The 18,785-nt window shown below is 30.4% G+C and overlaps 1 protein-coding gene across 1 annotated transcript; it reads left to right on the top strand.

The window, feature by feature from the left end:
• The first annotated feature begins 3,604 nt into the window (after positions 1-3,604).
• LOC107934237 (uncharacterized) lies at positions 3,605-9,839 on the top strand. The gene is made up of 12 exons (XM_041117541.1): positions 3,605-4,002; positions 4,519-4,616; positions 4,715-4,801; positions 4,898-5,057; positions 5,144-5,893; positions 6,223-6,365; positions 6,448-6,642; positions 6,781-6,871; positions 6,958-7,126; positions 7,706-7,816; positions 7,897-7,993; positions 9,308-9,839. The coding sequence occupies exons 1-12, from the start codon at positions 3,886-3,888 to the stop codon at positions 9,384-9,386; spliced, it is 2,097 nt and encodes a 698-aa protein (XP_040973475.1). The 5' UTR covers positions 3,605-3,885; the 3' UTR covers positions 9,387-9,839.
• Positions 9,840-18,785: the final 8,946 nt, after the last annotated feature.

Genomic DNA, 18,785 nt, shown 5'->3' with positions numbered 1-18,785 from the left:
CATATCAGACATGTCTCTGTCGATGATCGTGATATTTATACGATTGATTGTGATAACATCTAGGAATAATCATAAATTTATTTCCTAATATTTACTTATTTTGATTTTTATTCTTTTTGAGGGGATTCTCAACTTTTAAAATTTAATGAACGAAAAATTGATTGATCTATTAAAAATTTAATGGTATTGATGTGGCTATTTGTATGACAATTCTCCTATAATTCATTAAAATGAAAAATAAAATTTAAAAAAGTTCATAAAAACTTTTAAAAAACCTATTTATATTAATAGTGAAGTATGCATAGAATGCCAAAGGAGCTACCATTTAATAATTCAATCAGTTTTTTTATTTTTATCTAAAAGTAAATAAATTGACTAAATTTTAAAGGTTAAAAGCTAAAATAACAAAAGAAGGCTAAAATGATAAAAATAAATAAACATTAGGAGCTAAGCTTGTCATTTTTCAAGCTTAAAATGATAGATTTAATTTTTAAATTATATCACTTTTTAACTTTTACATTAAGATTTCTTTTCCTTTTTGAATTATAAAAATGTAAATTAAATCTTATTCTTTTAACACCATTGATCAAGACACATTTCCAAACGCAATTTAAATATTAGTAATATCACAAACGTGGAAAACATAAAAAATAACAAAATTTACTCATCAATTCGTCTCTAATGTATGTGTGTATGTATATATATATATATTAGACTGCAAAAACTTTTCCTAGTTTTGGAGTTGCAAAACTGGTATGTTGGGAAATAATGGAAAAACACTAACTCTGTATTAATATACTAGAAATCCTACTCTATATTAATCTACTATAAATCCTTCTATTGGTTAGAATTGTAGTTTCACATTCCGTGTAGTTTTAAGGGATTTAAAAAAAATATATTTAAACTTTAATTCTCGAATATTAAAAATTCACAATACAAATTCTCTAAGATACTGAAAATAAAATGGAAACAACTCAAAAAATAAAGAAATAATAAAATAACATAAAAGCCACAAAATAGCAATAACACATAATGTGTAAATAAATGCTCTCAATAATATTCAATTACTATGAATGAGATAATTAATGTACTATAATAGGATGAATACAAATAAGGGGGAAATTTCTATTTATATTTGAATTTAAGGGTGTAGTTAGGGGTTGACAAGGGCTTGGCCCATTTAAAATAAATTTTTTTATTTAGGTTTTTTAAAAATTTAAAAATTTTAAATTAGTAAAGATAAATTACACTTTGACTCTCTTAAAAATGATAAAAAAATTTAATCCTTTAAAAAATATAAATATATATGTCATTAAAATGATGAAATTACATTTTTACTATCGTAAAAATTATAATTTAATTTCAGACCTCTAAAAATTTTTTCTTGCTTCACCCTTGGGTGAGTTCCTCTAGATTTAATGTACAATTTACTTTATTTCTGTTATCAAGATTAAATTAACCTTAAATTTGTGATTCTTAAGGAATTTACCCAATCCATGTTTACCATGGAAATTTTAATTTTTCTTAAATGTTAAATCACCAACACTTCAGGAAAATAGGTTTCTATACATGTTCTACAAATCGAATCAATTTAAGTAGGTAAAATAAGACTCATTTAATTAATTGATATCTATGAGATGCTTTTTATATATTAGTCACAGACTTTAATCCGTGACCCGTGACCCGTGACCCGTGACATATGTACGTAGAAATTACAAAATTAAAATATAAATATATATTTAAAAATAACATACAATAATAAAAGATATATATATATATATATATATTAAACTGAAAAGACTTATTCCTGGTTTTGGAGTTGCAATTTTTCCCTTTTTTTTTTTCAGAATTTTGGAGTTGCAAATTGGTGTGGTACGAAATAATGAAAAACCACCTGTACTCCTAAATATAAAAGTAGAGCCCAGACTTCTTTATTTTCAGACACGTGTTTATTTTGTTCTTCATTTTATGGGCAATGGTTCTTAGATCTGTTTCCGTTTTTTTTTTAACTATAAAAAATAGGCTTTTGCCTTTCCTTACACGACAGCAGTGTTTTTACTTCTCCATTCTTTTCTTTTTCAATTGTAAAATAATGGTAAAATTTCAGTATTTTCTACTTTAATTATATTTAAAATTTAATCTTTATATTTTAATTTAACATAATTTAAAATTATACTTTTATAATTAATTTGTTCAAATAATTATTATTCTTAAATTAAAATTCTACATTGCTCTTAAAATTTCCTTTCTAACACAAATAAGTTGTGTCACAAATTCTCTTGTTTGACATGATTTGGAGTAATCTCTTATTGTAATCCAATAGTTTCTTGAGTATAAAAGAGGAGATTGTAATTTCAGGATATAAAGACATTTGAATTTAAACATTAAAATTATATGATTTTTTATCAAATAATTTAATTATATTTAGTATTTAATTTTAAACATTATATCAAATATATTTTATAATTTAATTTTTCAGCACTTATCAAATATAGTTTAAGTGTTGAAAAATAAATATAAAAAATTGAAATGCTTAATTTAAGTTATGAACTATTTAAAATTAAATACTGAATATAATTACATTGTTCAATAAAAAATAATATAATCTTGAATGAAATAAAAATAAAATAACAATTAAATTTATTATCTTAAGTGATAAGTAGGACTCTTTCAACCTATCATTTTTTTTTCACTTTTATATATATATATAAAAGATCTAATAGTTATGGTAAATCATCAAAACGTATCTAAAAAATTAAATTATAAAAATATTAATTTTTAGTGAATTGATTTTTTTTTCAATTACGGTCTAAGTGAAAATTTATTATGACAATCAAATAAATTTTGAAAATTTGAATGTTAAAAAATTTTCAAAATCTTTTTTTTTTATTTTCATCAAAAACAATCTAACTAAAGAAATTTTAAATATTAGATTTGAGACAATACTTGTAAAGTTACTATATCAATAAAACTTTTGAGTTATGATAAAAACAATAAACTCAATCTCTTACCTTATGTACTAGATATTTGTACATTAAAATATGCCCTAATTAGGAAAAAATTTAATATATTTTTTCAGTAATAACAACTTAAAAAAGACTTTCAACTTTTATCCTTTTCGTTTTCCTTTTTTCTAAATCATTCAAAACATAATTTAAAAAAAAAGAAAAAGAAAAAGTTTAGATTGACTGAAATGCATTATTCTCTTATTATGAGTTGAGAAAGATTATAAATAGTTCTATATATTATGTTAAAAAGAGTAATATAATCAGAATATATAATATTAAAATAAAAAAAACTAACAAAAAATAAACTAGTCTAGTATGAAGAGAACAATGACAAATTCAAGAGGCTAGCAAGGGCTACAATCTCTGAAATTTTTTTATATAGATTTGTTTATAATTTTTAAAATTTTAAATTAATAATGATAAAATTATATTTTGATCCTAAAAAATGACAAAATATCATATTATTTTTTTAAAAATAATAAAAAATACACAATTAAAATAATAAAATAACATACTTACTATAATAAAAATACACAATTTAACTCCAGATAAAAACAATTTCTCGATAAAGAGAAGGTTATCTAAATCTCTTAGTTGGCCCATTGGATTTCCTTTGTAGGGCACGGTTATTATTTACCTCTTACTAGAAGGGCAAGACGATTTGGCGCCCAACTCTCTTAAAAAATTTGGATTCCCGGCCATTTCCGTCCTGTTTTAAGTGAAAAATTTTATACTTTGGTCTCTCAAATCTGCTTCCCGCTACTACAAGGAAGCGGGAAACTGAAAACCAACTCTAAAGTTGAAAACGTCCGATAAAACATACCCCAAAAGGCTTCATTTGGTTGAGAATTTGAGAGAAGAAAAGAGAACTAGGCAAATGGCTGTTGTTTCAACTTCTGCTTCTCAAATTGAAGAGGCGAATCAAACAAATGGAAATGGAATTCGCGTCGGGCGAAGAATTTATGATTCTGAAAATGGAAAAACTTGCCACCAGGTTTTTTTTTTCTCTATTTTTCTTTTTATATTTCATTTCTAATTGACTCCATGGAGTTGTTTTTAATTATTTGTTTTTGGTTTAAGTGATATTTTATCCACTGGTAAATGTTGGTTTTATACTGCTTTTGGTTTTGTTTAGCTGATTAGGAAACACTCATGTTTCTAGTTTTTCCTCTTATATGGTATTTGATTATTCAGACTTGTTTTTGTCATTCGGCTTTTGTAACTTGAACTTGAGTGGTTGAGCCCTGGAATCGTATGTTTTGGACGTGTGCGTGCTTAATTTCTTTCAAGTTTTCTGGTGATGTTTGGAGGGTCAAACTTCGATATACTTATATTTGTTAGATATTTATATAGATTGATAAATCATGTATAATGAGGGATTGAGTTATATAGAAATGTTAGATTAAAATTGGTTTGGAATTTTCTTTTTTAAATTTACAATTCTCTACTTTTAGCTTTTAAATTTATTTTTCCCTGACGTCTTTTTTTGCCTTGGGATCAAATGCTGAAGTGCCGGCAAAAAACAATGGATTTCTTGGCTCCATGCAAGAACTTGAAAAAGGACAAGCAATGTAGGATTAAGTACTGTCATAAATGTCTATTGAACAGGTTGTTACTTCATTCTAACGTTTTACTTTTTGAACTATTTAATTGGATAAGGCTGTCAACTTACAAAGTTTTATTTTTGTTGGATTGATATTGGATAGATATGGAGAGAAGGCAGAAGAAGTTGCATTGTTAATTGATTGGAAATGTCCCAAGTGCAGAGACATTTGCAATTGTAGTTGCTGCATGTAAGAATATCACAATCGTAGTTGCTGATTGTAAGAATATCCCAATTGTAGTTGATGATTGTTGACCAAGTCTTAACTGGGACTGTATTTTTTTAGGAAGAAAAAGGGTCAAAATCCTACTGGCATACTAGTGCACATGGCCAAGAAAACTGGGTTCTCTTCTGTTCAAGAATTGCTTCAAGCTAAAGGACCTGAAAATTTTGGATATGAAAAGTTTATAAAAGATACAGGTGTTTTGTCAAACAAGCAAGCAAAGGTTTGGTTTCATTTTTCTTCCTGATGGTAATATGCTGTTGGTTTGTCACAGTTTTTGGGTGATGAATTTGTCTCTGATGTTTACAGGAGTTTATGGCCACTTCACCAAAGATGCTTGGGAAGGAAAATTCTTTTGATGGAGACTGTGATTCCAAAGTTGGTTCTGAGAATCTGACATTATTTCCTGACGAAAAGAAATCTAAGAAGATGAAACGTGAGGAATTGAAGGAATTGTGTAATGGTAATGGGGATCATGATCTTTCTTTGAACAAAACTGGTCTAAAAAAGCCTAAAACCTTGAAGGAATCTTCAAAGAAAACAGTGAAGGGAAATTATTGTCTGTCAGATGACAAAAACTTGAATAAAGAAGTGCAAATTGGTGATCATTCTGGTCTCAGCAAAGGACAAGAAGTTAAATGTGCAAAAAACAAGAAAGGAGATTTAAATGGAGCTAAAGCTTTGGAGGATATCTCTAAGAAAAGGGAGTCTGTGACTTCTGACGAGGAGTCTAGAAAAAAATTGAAGTCAAAACAAAAATCTGTGGCTGCAGAAAAGAATCTTAACAGGCAGGTTATTGAAACCAACACTGTATCTCCAGTTAAAAAGAAAAAGTGTGGTGTAAAAAGTGGGGATTCTGGTGGTTCAAATGGTTGCAAGAATGATAACAGCAGTGGCAAGCTCCAGTCAGTTATAAAGCCTTGCAGAGGCAAAAAACTTGACCTAGACGTTCAACTGCCTGAGGGCTCCAGCTTAATAACTGTTACTGGCATTGATTTACCTCCCAAAGATGTTGGTCATGCATTGCAGTTCCTAGAGTTTTGTGCAGCTTTTGGAGCGGTATGTAAGATAGTTTGGTATTATGTTTTTTTGGTTTATATATTTATGATAGAAACCTAACATTCAACCCTAGATGCATCATCTTAAATCTTAACTTTTTCAATAGTTGAATAACATAGAACTATTTGATTATAAAGACCTTGTTATGATGAAATTTCTTTCTGTAATTTGGATTTTGAGTCATGAATTCTGATTACTTAAGGATATTGTATTTATTGTTTTTCTGGTTGAATGTACTTGGTCAACAATTGATTGTTTTTGTTTCATCTGCCCAAGATTACTTAATTTAGTAATTATTTTTGGTTATTCTTTTGTTTGGTATGCCATAGGTTCTTGATATGAAGAAAGGGCAAGCAGAATCTGTAATCAGAGAAATAATACGTGGACGTGGTAGATGCCGATTACAGTACTCTCCAGTAGTCCAAATCCATGTACAATTGTTGTCTCTAATACAAAAAGATATGGGGAAGAAGTATAAATAAATGCCCTAACTGCTGATTTTTACCTTCTTTCTTAAAATTGAATTATAATTTTATGCTGTATTGGCTGTTCAGATTTCCACCCTTCAAAGCAAGTGACAATGGTTCATGGTTTAGAGCCCTTGGCCAATGTGTTTCTGAATCCCAATGTGCACTCAGAGAAGTTTCTTCTGATCTTTATGATGGAGGTGTGGATGCATATAATGTGCTAGACAGTTCTATAAAGCTTAAACTCTTAAACATTTTGTGTGATGAAGCCCTTTGCACAATGTAAGTAACAGGGATGAAAGCCAAGGCCTGATATTTATAGATTAGAACTCTTCTTTTTTTTTTTAAAAAAAATTACTTTAATAAATATCTATTGTACATTAGGATTCTTTTCTTTTCATTTCTTCTGTAAATTTTCAGAACATTGAGGAATTGGATTGACAAGCAAAATTCTGAGTTTGTTGATAGTGAGAAGGAAGCAAAAGAAAAGATTCTTGTTGCAAGGGATAAGGTAATGTGTGTAATTTTACTCTCTTTTTTCAAATTGGTAGTGATCTTAAGCATCCGCATGCAAACTGACTTTTTAACTTACTACAGGAAAAACAATTAAGGCAGAAAATGCAAGATGAGGTTGCCAAAGCTATTATTGAAAAAAGTGGTGCTTCTCTGTCAGTTTCTGAGCATGAGGTTCTTGTTAGACAAATAAAAAGAGAAGTAATTCAAGTGCATGAAGATGTGTGCCAGGCAATTCGTATGTTACCAAGGAGTATGTTCTCAATTTATTATTTCTATAGTTCAAGCAATTATTTGAAAAATGTGCATAAACTCATTTATGTTGCAAATTGACCATGCGATCCTCTTCTCCCACCCAACACAAACATGTTCTGAGATAGATGGGGAATATTTATTGTGTATTAAGGATAATGAACACATACCCTTTTCTGTTGCTTTTGGATATCAAATAATCACTAGTACCATTTTTGAAAAGCTAAGGAATCTCAGAAACAATTAGATAATAGCATTCTAAATTCTAATCATGCACTGGAATTTTCTGCTATAAACAAATAGAAATGTCATTTTCATCTTTCACTTTTACAAAGCTGAACTAGTTGGTATCATGCATTAAGACAAGTTTTTTTTGGGCTCAAGTTGAAGATGCTTGACGTTTGTATGTGTGATTTATTTGCTTCTATAATATGAAGCTGGTATGTTGGTAATTAAAAGTGAACCTGGATTATTCCATTTGTGATTCTTGCATTAAATTGCTTCTCAATACTTGTTTTGGCATGCATATACTTTGGTCTCTGAAGTCTGAACAGCTGACTTTCCATCGTAATTGTTGCAGAGACACAGAGATCTGATGCTGTTAGAACAGCACCTATTATATTGGATGTTAGTGGTCGTGCTTTCTGGAAATTGAGAGGGTATACCAGTGAAAACTATATATTGCTGCAAGGTTAGGGTTTAATGCATTACTTTAATGTGTTTTCAACCATATGAGTTTGGAAGTTTCTAAGTCATATGTTTAATGAACAGATATTGGAACCTTAGATCCAGTTGCACCTAGTGAGAAATGGTTTGTCTATGATGTTGAACAGAAACCAGATGTAGAGAAATACATCTCTTCTATAAGGTAACTTTACTTGGGGTTTTTTTCATTTGCCAATTCCTTGAAAATACTTGTTGATAAAGAGTCAAAAGTTAATTGTAAAATAATATTCCTTGAGATTTTCCAACTTTTGGCCTTTCCTGAATCAAATTAGAAAGTGTGGTTGTAAAATTGCAATTGTTAAACTGTAAATTTGCACTTGTGTCATCGGGTGATTTTGTGGGAAAGCCAAGATCAATTGCTTTTCTTTTATGACATTTTGAATGGCTTATTGTGTCAAAAGCGAGATTGAAATTTTAGGCCTTGTTACATAGAGACTTAGATCTCTCAGGTTTTTATTAGAAAGTTTGCTTGCCTTTTATTATTCCACAGTTCTTTTTAAATAGAGAGTACAAAAAGTATATCAAACTAAATAGTCTTACCAAACACATTCTCTTCTTAGAGTCTTAAACTATGAGAATCAATTCTGTATCAGTATTGCCTGTATTGATTGGAATGCCTTGTTCTGGTAGTAAACTGGAACAGCAAATTTTACTGTTCTGTTTTGGTATAAATTTTGGTCAGTATTGGTAGTACTAGTGTGTATAGGTAGATTTTGCTCATATTGCCCAAATTATGTTGTACCTGCCAATATAGGTGAAAATGGCTCTAGCTATTATTACAATAATAGCCTTTGTACCTCGCCATAACATAAGCCTTTTGTACCTTGCCAAGTTTCTCTGATTATTTTTTACATGTAGCATTTCTTGCTTCTATTCAAAGGCTAGTGGGGCCCATTTGTGGTTAAGTTAGGGGGTTTGTGCATTTGAACATTCAATTTAATGGAATCACCTAGTTTAGCCATGAATAACCCTACATGTTCTTGTTGAATATGGTGACTTGCCCATGCCAATTTTTCTTGAAATTGCTGTTGATAGATCTTTATAATTCTTGTTTTTCAAACTAGCCAAATGAAGGGAGTCATTGCGTAACTTTAATTAGTTCATCATATGTCTTCCAATTTCATTTGATAATATTGAAGTTCCTCTCTCAACATGTGGAAAGCTATCAAGATTACATTGTTTGCCTTATTGGTGTATTGGTTTTCAAAGTATTGTTTACATCAATGTAGCCAAATGAAGGGATCCTCCATCCATCAATAGTAGGGAATTCCAATTGTGTACTTGGAATAGTTCCTCCTATTGGTGGTAGGTGTGCTTGGTTTACATCGATCCAATTGCCCAATTGCCATTGGTTGAATTGCATACTTGTAAAATGGACAACTTTTAGGTTGTTTATGTTTTTGAATAAGTATATTGTTAGTTTCATAATCATTATTTCTTTTCTCCTCTTCTGCAGGACAGAAAGGGTTAAGATTCAAAAAGTTAAAGACAGACTTCCAACTGCTATTGTTGGAGAAAACTTGAAGCATGCTTAGTCCAATCATTTTGTGTCTGAAAAATTCTGGTAATAATATGCTGCATGTTACGGGACATGGCTTCCAGGTCATTGTAATGAAAAATCTTTCAAGTTAGGCTCCAACTACATAATGATGTTAGTCGGGGTCTACTCTGGCAGGAGTGGTTTGATAAAAAAAGAGTTTCCATTTTCACGCCCTTTTCTTGCAGCTGACTTTTCTTGTTGATTAATCTATTCTTTTCATTTCCTTTTGAAGTGTCTATAGTCGACACTCAGCTGGGTTACTTTTTAGTTGTAGATTGATCTATTTTTTTTTATTTCCTTTTGAAATGTCTGTATTTGACACTAGTGTCTAACACCTAAGTATTGAGTAACGTAGCCTTTTAGATTAAACCGCTTGGTAGTGTTGCAATTTGTAATGGACCAAAAATGGTGTTTAATCTTTAATGCCTACGAGGGAGAACTTTTGTTTTGTTTAGTTAAGCTTTGGACATTATGCATTGAGTTCCTTGCTGTGAAATACCTTCATTTCTTAGAAAATTTCTCATTTTCCCATCATATTATGAATTGGGATCATTGGTTCTTATGTATCAAAGTTTCTAATTGTGATTAGTGCTTTTTTACCTTTCCAAAACAATTTAAATTTTTAATAATTTTTATTTTAATAATTAAAAACATTGTCAATACAGTTATCTATATATTGCTAATTATACACGTACTAATTTTATAAACACAATGTATCATGTTTTTGAGTAATTTTTATTCTAATACTATTAAAATTATTTTAATAAGTTTAAATTTATTATAATGTATATTGTTATTTAGTGAGTAATTTTTTTATTTTAAAATGTCATTAATAAATTTAATTGTATAAATAATTGGCACAAACTCATACATAGGATGTTTTCTGAGGAGACTGTACATTTTGGCACCCTTTGTATTTCTTGTTCCATTGTAGTACACTTACATTTGTTGACTGCCATTGGTTCGTTAAAATCCCTTAAATGTTTTGGGATTTGCCCCTTTCAGCTCTTGGTTGTCGGAGGTCTCCTAGAATTGATCGTGGCCGCCCTATTAATTGTTGTTGTTACTCTATTGTCGACAGTAGAAAACCTATTAATTATCGTCGTTGCTCTATTGTCGACAGTAGAAAACCTATTAATTGTCGTCGTTGCTCTATTGTCGACAATAGAAAACCTACTTTTGCCTCTTTACGATGAAGACCTACTAGTTTTTCCCCCTCTCTTATAAGTCTAACCATTTTCCTAGTGAAATTACGAAAACAACGAATAAAAGAAAGTACCAAATTGCAACAACTGAACAAGAATCTCAAGTAGCAAAACAGAAGCCAAATTTATAGACTTCTCAATACTTCGTAAACTCATGGTTTTAGGTTTCGAGACTGCAACACGTGGTTTTGTATAAGTGTATACAGTCGTTATCAATTAATAAGTATAAGAGTTATCGTCTCCACAGGGACTGTAGTCGTTATCAATTAATAAGTATAAGAGTTATCCTCTCCACATGGGCTGTATATGTTAATCAATATTTTGAAAAATTAATATTAACAATTTAGTAAGAAGAACACAATAAATTTGATTGGTTGATGTTAAGTAATTATCTAAGATGCAAAGTGATCCCTAATGCAAATTAATCTAAATTTGATGAATAATTAAAATGAATGATGTGGATTTACTCACAAGATTTCAACAACGATAACATGAATAGGCTAGAATAATCGCATCAATTGGCATAGTTCGTTCTCGTTAATAATGTTCCGGAGAAAATTTCAATAGCAATTCGATCTTTCATAAGCTTGAAACTAATATTAAGTCATTTCGGGATTCTTTTTACTTATAAAACATGCACATTATTGATCATATTTAACTAAGGGTTTCTTAGAGCTTATGTGAAGTAATAGAGACTGGGTCGGTTTGAAACAATGTAATCATATAAACCTAAAACCTATGCAAGGTAATAGAGCTCAGTTAAGTTATTACAAACCTTAATTTATTCTGGTTCAAATATAAATTAAGCATGCACTTTTCAATTATTATGTCTATTAGCCACCATCTGGATCAGATTAAGCAACTAATTCTAATGCATTCGATCACATAATTTAATTGTGAGATTCTAGAGTAATTAATTTCTGTATCTGTGGTTCTGTGTTCTGCGATTGAGTTTAAGGTCTGGAGTTTGACTCGCATCACTAAAAGTTTTTTTAGTTTTGAAATCAACCTAAAAGTACGCGTTACTTGCTAAAGTTCGATTCAGTGTGAAACTGTAACAAGAATGAGCCTGCTGGTTCACTGGTTAAACATCTGTCTATATTTTGTCTGGTTCTGAGTTCGAATCCATCGTATGCGTTAGGAAAATATTTGTTATATGTTAGAAATTTGTTTGGAAGTTAGGGAATTAATTTTAACGATAGTTTCTTCTTCCCCCTTTCCATTTTATTTTTGTTCTTCTTATTTTCGTTTTTATTTTTTTTGTTGTTAACCGGAAGTGGTGAGGATTAATGGAAGTTCTGTTGTTAATCACTGGTCAGAAGGCTGTTGGTAAGTAACTGTCAATGCGAGCATCTCCGCGAATTTTTCTTCGTTTTGTAAATTATTAATGTAAGACCCGAATTTTGCCCGACCAAAAATACCGACCCAAAATATAGGCCCGATTACACAGGCCCAATAGCCCAAATCAGAAAACATGGACAACCTAGGCTACTTTCAGCCGCCGCACGCCCCATGGCCTCTGCACCCGTTCCACGTTCGCGCCCAATTCGCGTGTTGCACGCCCACGTCTGGTTCTCCCCCACGTCTACACGACCTGCAACTTGAAACAAGAGAAGAGCGAGTAACTGTTTGTATTTGGCTATAAAGCCTTCAAATCTTTGATTGTAAAGGGGGATTTTTTTTTTCCTTTTTTTTAGAGAGATTGTATACAAAATACATACAAAGATCTATAGAAAGTTGTAACACCCCCTAACCCCAAACCGTCGCCAGAACAGGGCTACGAGGCATTACCGGATATATCAGACAACTTATGGGTATTTTACAATTATTATAACATTCATAGTATAATTGAAGAATTATGTCCCTATAATGGACTTTCGAAGCCCAACACAAGTATTAAAGTGGAATGGAACGGGACTTGTTCGAGTATTCAGAGATTTTTTATTTTTATTTTTATTTTTTTTACAAAAATTTCGACAGCATTTCTTCTTAATTTTTACATAAAACCCCCTGCAAATTCAAACCAAAAACCAACTAATCCAAAACCAATGGCACAATAAAAAACAATTTAAACCTAAATATATCTAAATCATAACCAATTCATTAACATAGTCATTTAATAACTAAACATTCATAATATTAATCCAAATTAACTAATAACTTCATTCATTTTTTCATTCCAACTTATACTAAATTATATAATATAATATTTACTATTTTATCAAACTAATAACAAAATATGGTATACCATTCTTATAACCAACTTTACAAGTATATCTGTATAATTTATACAACATCTAGTACATGCCACTTTCAATTAAGAAAGAAAACATCACCCAAAATTTGCTGGAGTCGGGATCGTTCAGATGCTGGACCGGGGTACTAGACTCCTATTAACCTGCGCACGGAAACAACCACACGCTGAGTATTCCGTACTCAGTGGTATTACCATAATTCAAATTATTATAGCAATAAAGAATTTTAATTACCAAACATGTAACTATCTAATTTCACAAATATCAATTCATTCTTAAACTTTCATTAATTAATAATAACGATACAATTTTTTATCTATTCTTCAGTTTCCATCACATATTACATGTAACAATTTCAATCACTACATGAACATTAAGTTCATGCCTTTCATTTTCAATCTTAATTTCAATCCACTATTCAACTTTTTCGTTTCTTTCAATATTTCAATAATATAATCAATCAATTTATCTTAAATTTCTCATTTTAGATATTCACCCTATTAACAAATCCGGACTTTGACGGATACATGGATTCCAACCCAACACACCAGTACGGCACATTGTGCCTAAAACGGTACATAGTACCTGATCAGTATATGACACATAAAGTGCCTAAAACGACACACGAGGTGCCTGATACGACACACGAGGTGCCTGATACGACACACGAGGTGCCTGAAATACGACATATAAAGTGCCTGATCAATAAAGCTGGCAAATTCCCGTACACTTCCAGATCCTATGGCATGCCAATTATATCCGACTTAGCCCGACTAGTTAATAGGGTATTTCAATTCTCAATTCACTTTCATTTCCATTCCAAGATTACTTTTCAATTAAAATTTTCACATTCAAATCAATTTACAATTCAATTATACATACACATTCACCATCCAATTCAATTCTCATTCAACTCAAATATCAATACTTACCTTATAATTCACTTATTAAATATAGAATTGATATAAAACATTTAATAAAAAGTAATTTGAATTATAGTAATACAAACCGTGAATTTCTCGTTTTAATCCTTGATAGCTTTCTCCTTTCCTTTGTGCGCCGATGTCTTGGGTTCTTTGTTAACTACGAAAATAATAATAATTTATAATCATCAATATAACACAATTCAATTTAATCCATGAGCCTAAACATGCAAATTTAACCATTTTTATACACATAATTCCACTATTTACTTATATGTTCATTCAAAGCTGTCTACTTGAGTCATTGTTACTAAATCATTTATATCTTGAGCTAGGAAACTCCAAATTAAGATCCACTAATTTTCCCTGAAACTAGACTCACATATATTCTTACTATAAAATTTTTAGAATTTTTGGTTTAGCCAATAAGTATAGTTTATTCTTTAAAGTTGCCCCTGTTCTGCTGTCAAATAGTTCCGACCATTCTTCACTAAAAATTACTTATATCACAGTATAGAACTCGGATAATATTCACGTTGATTTCTCCTGAAAATAGACTCATTAAGGATTCTAAAAATATAACTTTAAGCCTCTAATTATTTTTCTTAAATTTTTTGTGATTTTCCAAAGTCAGAACAGGGGAACCCGAATTTATTCTGACCTTGTCTCACAAAATTCATTATATCTCTTAATTTACAATTCAATTGCTTATATTGTTTCTTCTATAAGAAACTAGACTCAATAAGATTTAATTCCATATTTTATTCATCCTATAATTTAATTTTTACAATTTTTGGTGATTTTTCAAACTTATACTACTGCTGCTGTCTAAAATAGTCTTAGTACAAAATGTTGATTTAATTTCAATTTAATCCTAACTAAATTCACTTATTTTTCTATCTTAATTCATACTTTATTTCTATTCAAATTTTGTCCAAACTCATACTTAACTATTAAATTTCCAGCATATTTTCATAATTTCGAATTTATTTCCATTTAATCCCTAAAACTCAAAACTTATAGCTTAGTTTACGATTCAATCCTTTATTCAATTCCAATCAAAATTTCTATCAAATAAACCCCCAATTCCATCATTTTATTCAACATGAACCAAACTTAGAAATCTAATGACTTTCAAAATTTCTACTTAAAACAAGTACTATTTATCTCTAGGATTCCAAAAACTCAAAAATCATAAGAAAATGGGCTAAATTGACTTACCAAATTAACTTGGAACCTTTAAAACCCTATTTTCCCTTTTTCTTTTCTTTCTTTCTTTCTCCCCTGTTTCTTCTCTGTTTCGTTTCCTGCTATTCTGTTTCCTTCCTTCTTTTTATTCTTTTGTTTCTTTCCTTTATTTCCTTTTTATTTACTTTACTTTTAATAATAATAATTTAATATATATTTTAACACATAAAAATCTCAGATTTTTATGTTTATGCCGCCTCACTTAGGACAAATGGCATAATTTCCATTTTGGTCCTCTTCATTTTCTTTTAATCTACAATTTAACTTTCATCTTTTATTCAATTTAGTCATTTTTCCTAATTACTCTTAATTAAGCTAAATTCACCTAATTTAAACCTAATTAAACACATCGCTAAACTCATAAATATTTCTAGTAATTATTTCGAACTCGATTTACTAAGACGGAGGCCTGTTAATGTACTTTTCCGATGCCCGTGAATTTTGGGTCATTACAAAAGCAATCAAAAATATACTTCAAAGGTGATTTTTTGCTATTTACTATGTTTTTTCGTTTTCATTTGGGTTTACAATACCAATACAAAATATAAGGGAGAAAGGGAGAAGCTCACCGGAGTCGCACCGTGCTCGCACCATCGGCGGGCCTTTGTTGGTCTCGAACGGAGGGCCTAGGCACTAGCCTTTTGGAGGATAGTTTTTTGGAGAAAATGAGAGGAGATACTGAATACGAACACAAAAAAAACAACGATTGAATAACGGTTTTTATTTCAAAGGATTTGCGCATCGTTTCAATCTGCTCCTCATTTAAATACTGCCTTTTGTGAGTTAGAATATTTGTATTTTAAATCCTTATTCATTTGGGCGCATTTCATTCTAGTCCTTGTCTATGCTTTAGGAATTCTATTTGTTTACAAATTATCCCCTTAATTTTGTTTTTATTTCCATTGAGTTCTTTTAAAATTCATGTTTTTATATTCTTTTTAATTCATTCATTCTTTTTCCCCCTTTTCATAGTATTTTAACATTTTATTAATTGATTCCACCTTATTTTAATTTTTTCTTGTTGTTATTTTCTTTTCTATATTTTCATTCCGTTTTATTATATATTTTATTTTTTTCTCTTTTATGAACATTCTTTAAATATTATATTATTATTTTTGTATATCTTATTTATATTAAGCCATTCGTATTTTAGGTATATATCATTTTTATTGTTTTATATATATATTTATTACACTTCTACATATGTAAATATTTCCTATATCGTAAATTTTGAATTGTGGTATATTATATATTTTTTGTATATATGGATAATTTATATATTCTATATATTTTCTTTCAAATTTATTTATAATTATACATTTCTTTTTAAATCTATATATATAGTTTTGGGTCTTTTAAATTTTTTTTTGATGAATTATTGATTATTTCAAACGTCTTTTATATTATTATTTCTGTACATACATTTGTAATAAGTATTTCATGATATGTGTATTATTTATCTAGATGGATCTATATTTCGTATATCATGCATTTTCTAGTATTTGTTTCAAATTTTCCTTCATATATTATTTGTTTTTGAAATTCTTACATGAAGTTTGTTGATCGCATATAGGTGATTTTACATTTTCCATTTCCCACATTATTAATTCTTCTCTATTTTAAAACTTGCTACGTTTTATTTGTGTTGATTTGCTTGATACTTTTCTTAAAATTGCCTTGTGATTCATTGATTTTTTTTTGTGTTAATATTAGTCTTTGCATAAGATATGTTGCAATTGCATATACTTTGTTTTCATATGATTATGATTTATTTGTCTATAACTCTTTATGCATGTTCGTGATTATGTCTTTATCTCCTGCTATCATTGAGATTTAAACTCCAATCTATGTAGCCAACATTAGTGGTTTCATTTCTTCTCCACGCAAACCCACACAAGTATATTTTGACTCAGCTTGTATCATTGATAATTCGAACCCTTTTAACTTGAGGCAATATTTCGTGTTTGGAAGTTTGAGGGATCGTGCCTAATCGTGCTGGGTTGTGATCTTTCGTTCGACTAAAATACGAAATATCCCTTGGAAATGTCATCCATGTTTTTAAAAAAATTAAAATGAGATAATATTTCGTATTTGAAAATTCGATAAATCATGCCCAATCGTGCTGGGTTGCGACTTATCGTTTGGCCGAATAACTAAATATCCTTTTGAAATTCCAAATGCATGAGTTTTGGAAATTACGAGATGATCTTGTGTCGAGTGTTAGAAATATTGTATCCAATCGTGCTGGATGTAATATTTTATTCCTTCTGAACGAGAGAATCTCGACATCCAGTTCAAGTTATCTAAACGTTTTTAAAGGAATTGTATTTTAATTTTTTTTTAAATTTTCAACATTAGGATGTTAATTGATCAATACGGTACCAATTTTGGGCGTTGCGAGGGTGTTAATCCTTCTTCGCGCGTAATCGACTCTCGAATCCGTTTTCCAGCTTTTCATAGACCAAAAACATTGTTTTAATAAACCAAAATGTTTTATTAAAATGATCAATCACAAGGTGACCCAATCACACCTAAACAAAAAAGATTGGTGGCGACTCCATTTTTGTTTTAAAGTCGACCCCCGTTTTTCTAAATAAAAATGGTTTCGACAGCTTGGCGGCTTCACTGAGGACCAATAAGAGAGTTAAGCCGTAAAATTGATTATTTTTTTGTCCTTTTGTCTAAAATTTAAAATTTTGGTTTTAACATACAAGCCTTTCATTGCATTTCATGGGTTTTATGGTTTCCATTATTTTTGTTTTGAACTTTTTATATCCTCTCGCATCATCTTGCATGACCGTTATGGTTGCACCTCTTAAGTGGCAATGAGAAACTATGCCTTTATGAGGTTTTCACCTCCACATGGGCTAGTGGTATTAAGAATGGAGGATTTTTGTGAGTTTCGAGAATCTTTTCTAAACGAGTGTGTATTTACTTAGCAAGTAGGGCTATTAACAACAAGGAATAACAACAAGGCAATTTCTGTGATTGTTACTGAAGTTTTGATAAGTTTGGGATATTTGAAGGTTTCATGTCGAAACTTTTGATGTAGGTATTAAGTGAGTAATCGGGAATTTTTTTTGATTAATTGGCTAAATTGTGTTACTGAATGCTTGTTTTAGGCTTCAAAGATCTTTAGGGTTGTTGTCACTTCGAAATCTTTCTAGGTGCGTATCAGAAACTTTAGTTTTGCAAGTTTCTGTCACCGAAAATGGTGGCTGTCTAAGCCACACGGGCGTGTGGCAAGCCGTGTGTGGCCATTTTAGTACAGGGTTCACACGAGCCAGGGACACTGGCGTGTGCCTAGGCTGTGTAACTCATTGTTTATGGAATGAGACCACACGGGTGTGTGTCCAGGCCGTGTAACTCATTGTTTGGTTATAAAGCCACACAGGCAGGGACACGGGTGTATACCCAAGCCATGTGAGCCACACGGGCAAGGACACGGGCGTGTGTTTAGGCCGTGTAACTCACTGTTTATGCTTTAGAACCACACAGGCAAGACACATGGGCATGTGACCAGGTTACGTGGTATGTGATTGGGGCCCGAAACCTATTTTCGAGGGTGAAAATGTTACCTAACACTGATACTGGCTTCTTTAATGTATAAATGATGGATATTGATGATGCTAGAACTGTCTGATACTCTAAGATTGATCTGTGAATAACTTAGTTATAGGTACACTATAACGCTTATTTTGTTATTGAGCTATTTTATTGATTATGAAATGATTTGGAATGAATGAATACATGATACTGGTAC

The sequence above is a fragment of the Gossypium hirsutum genome, chromosome A07, assembly GCF_007990345.1.
Source record: "Gossypium hirsutum isolate 1008001.06 chromosome A07, Gossypium_hirsutum_v2.1, whole genome shotgun sequence".
Taxonomy (NCBI): Eukaryota; Viridiplantae; Streptophyta; class Magnoliopsida; order Malvales; family Malvaceae; genus Gossypium; species Gossypium hirsutum.
Note: the sequence above shows the minus strand (reverse complement) of the source record. Positions and strands in the feature narration are given on the sequence as shown.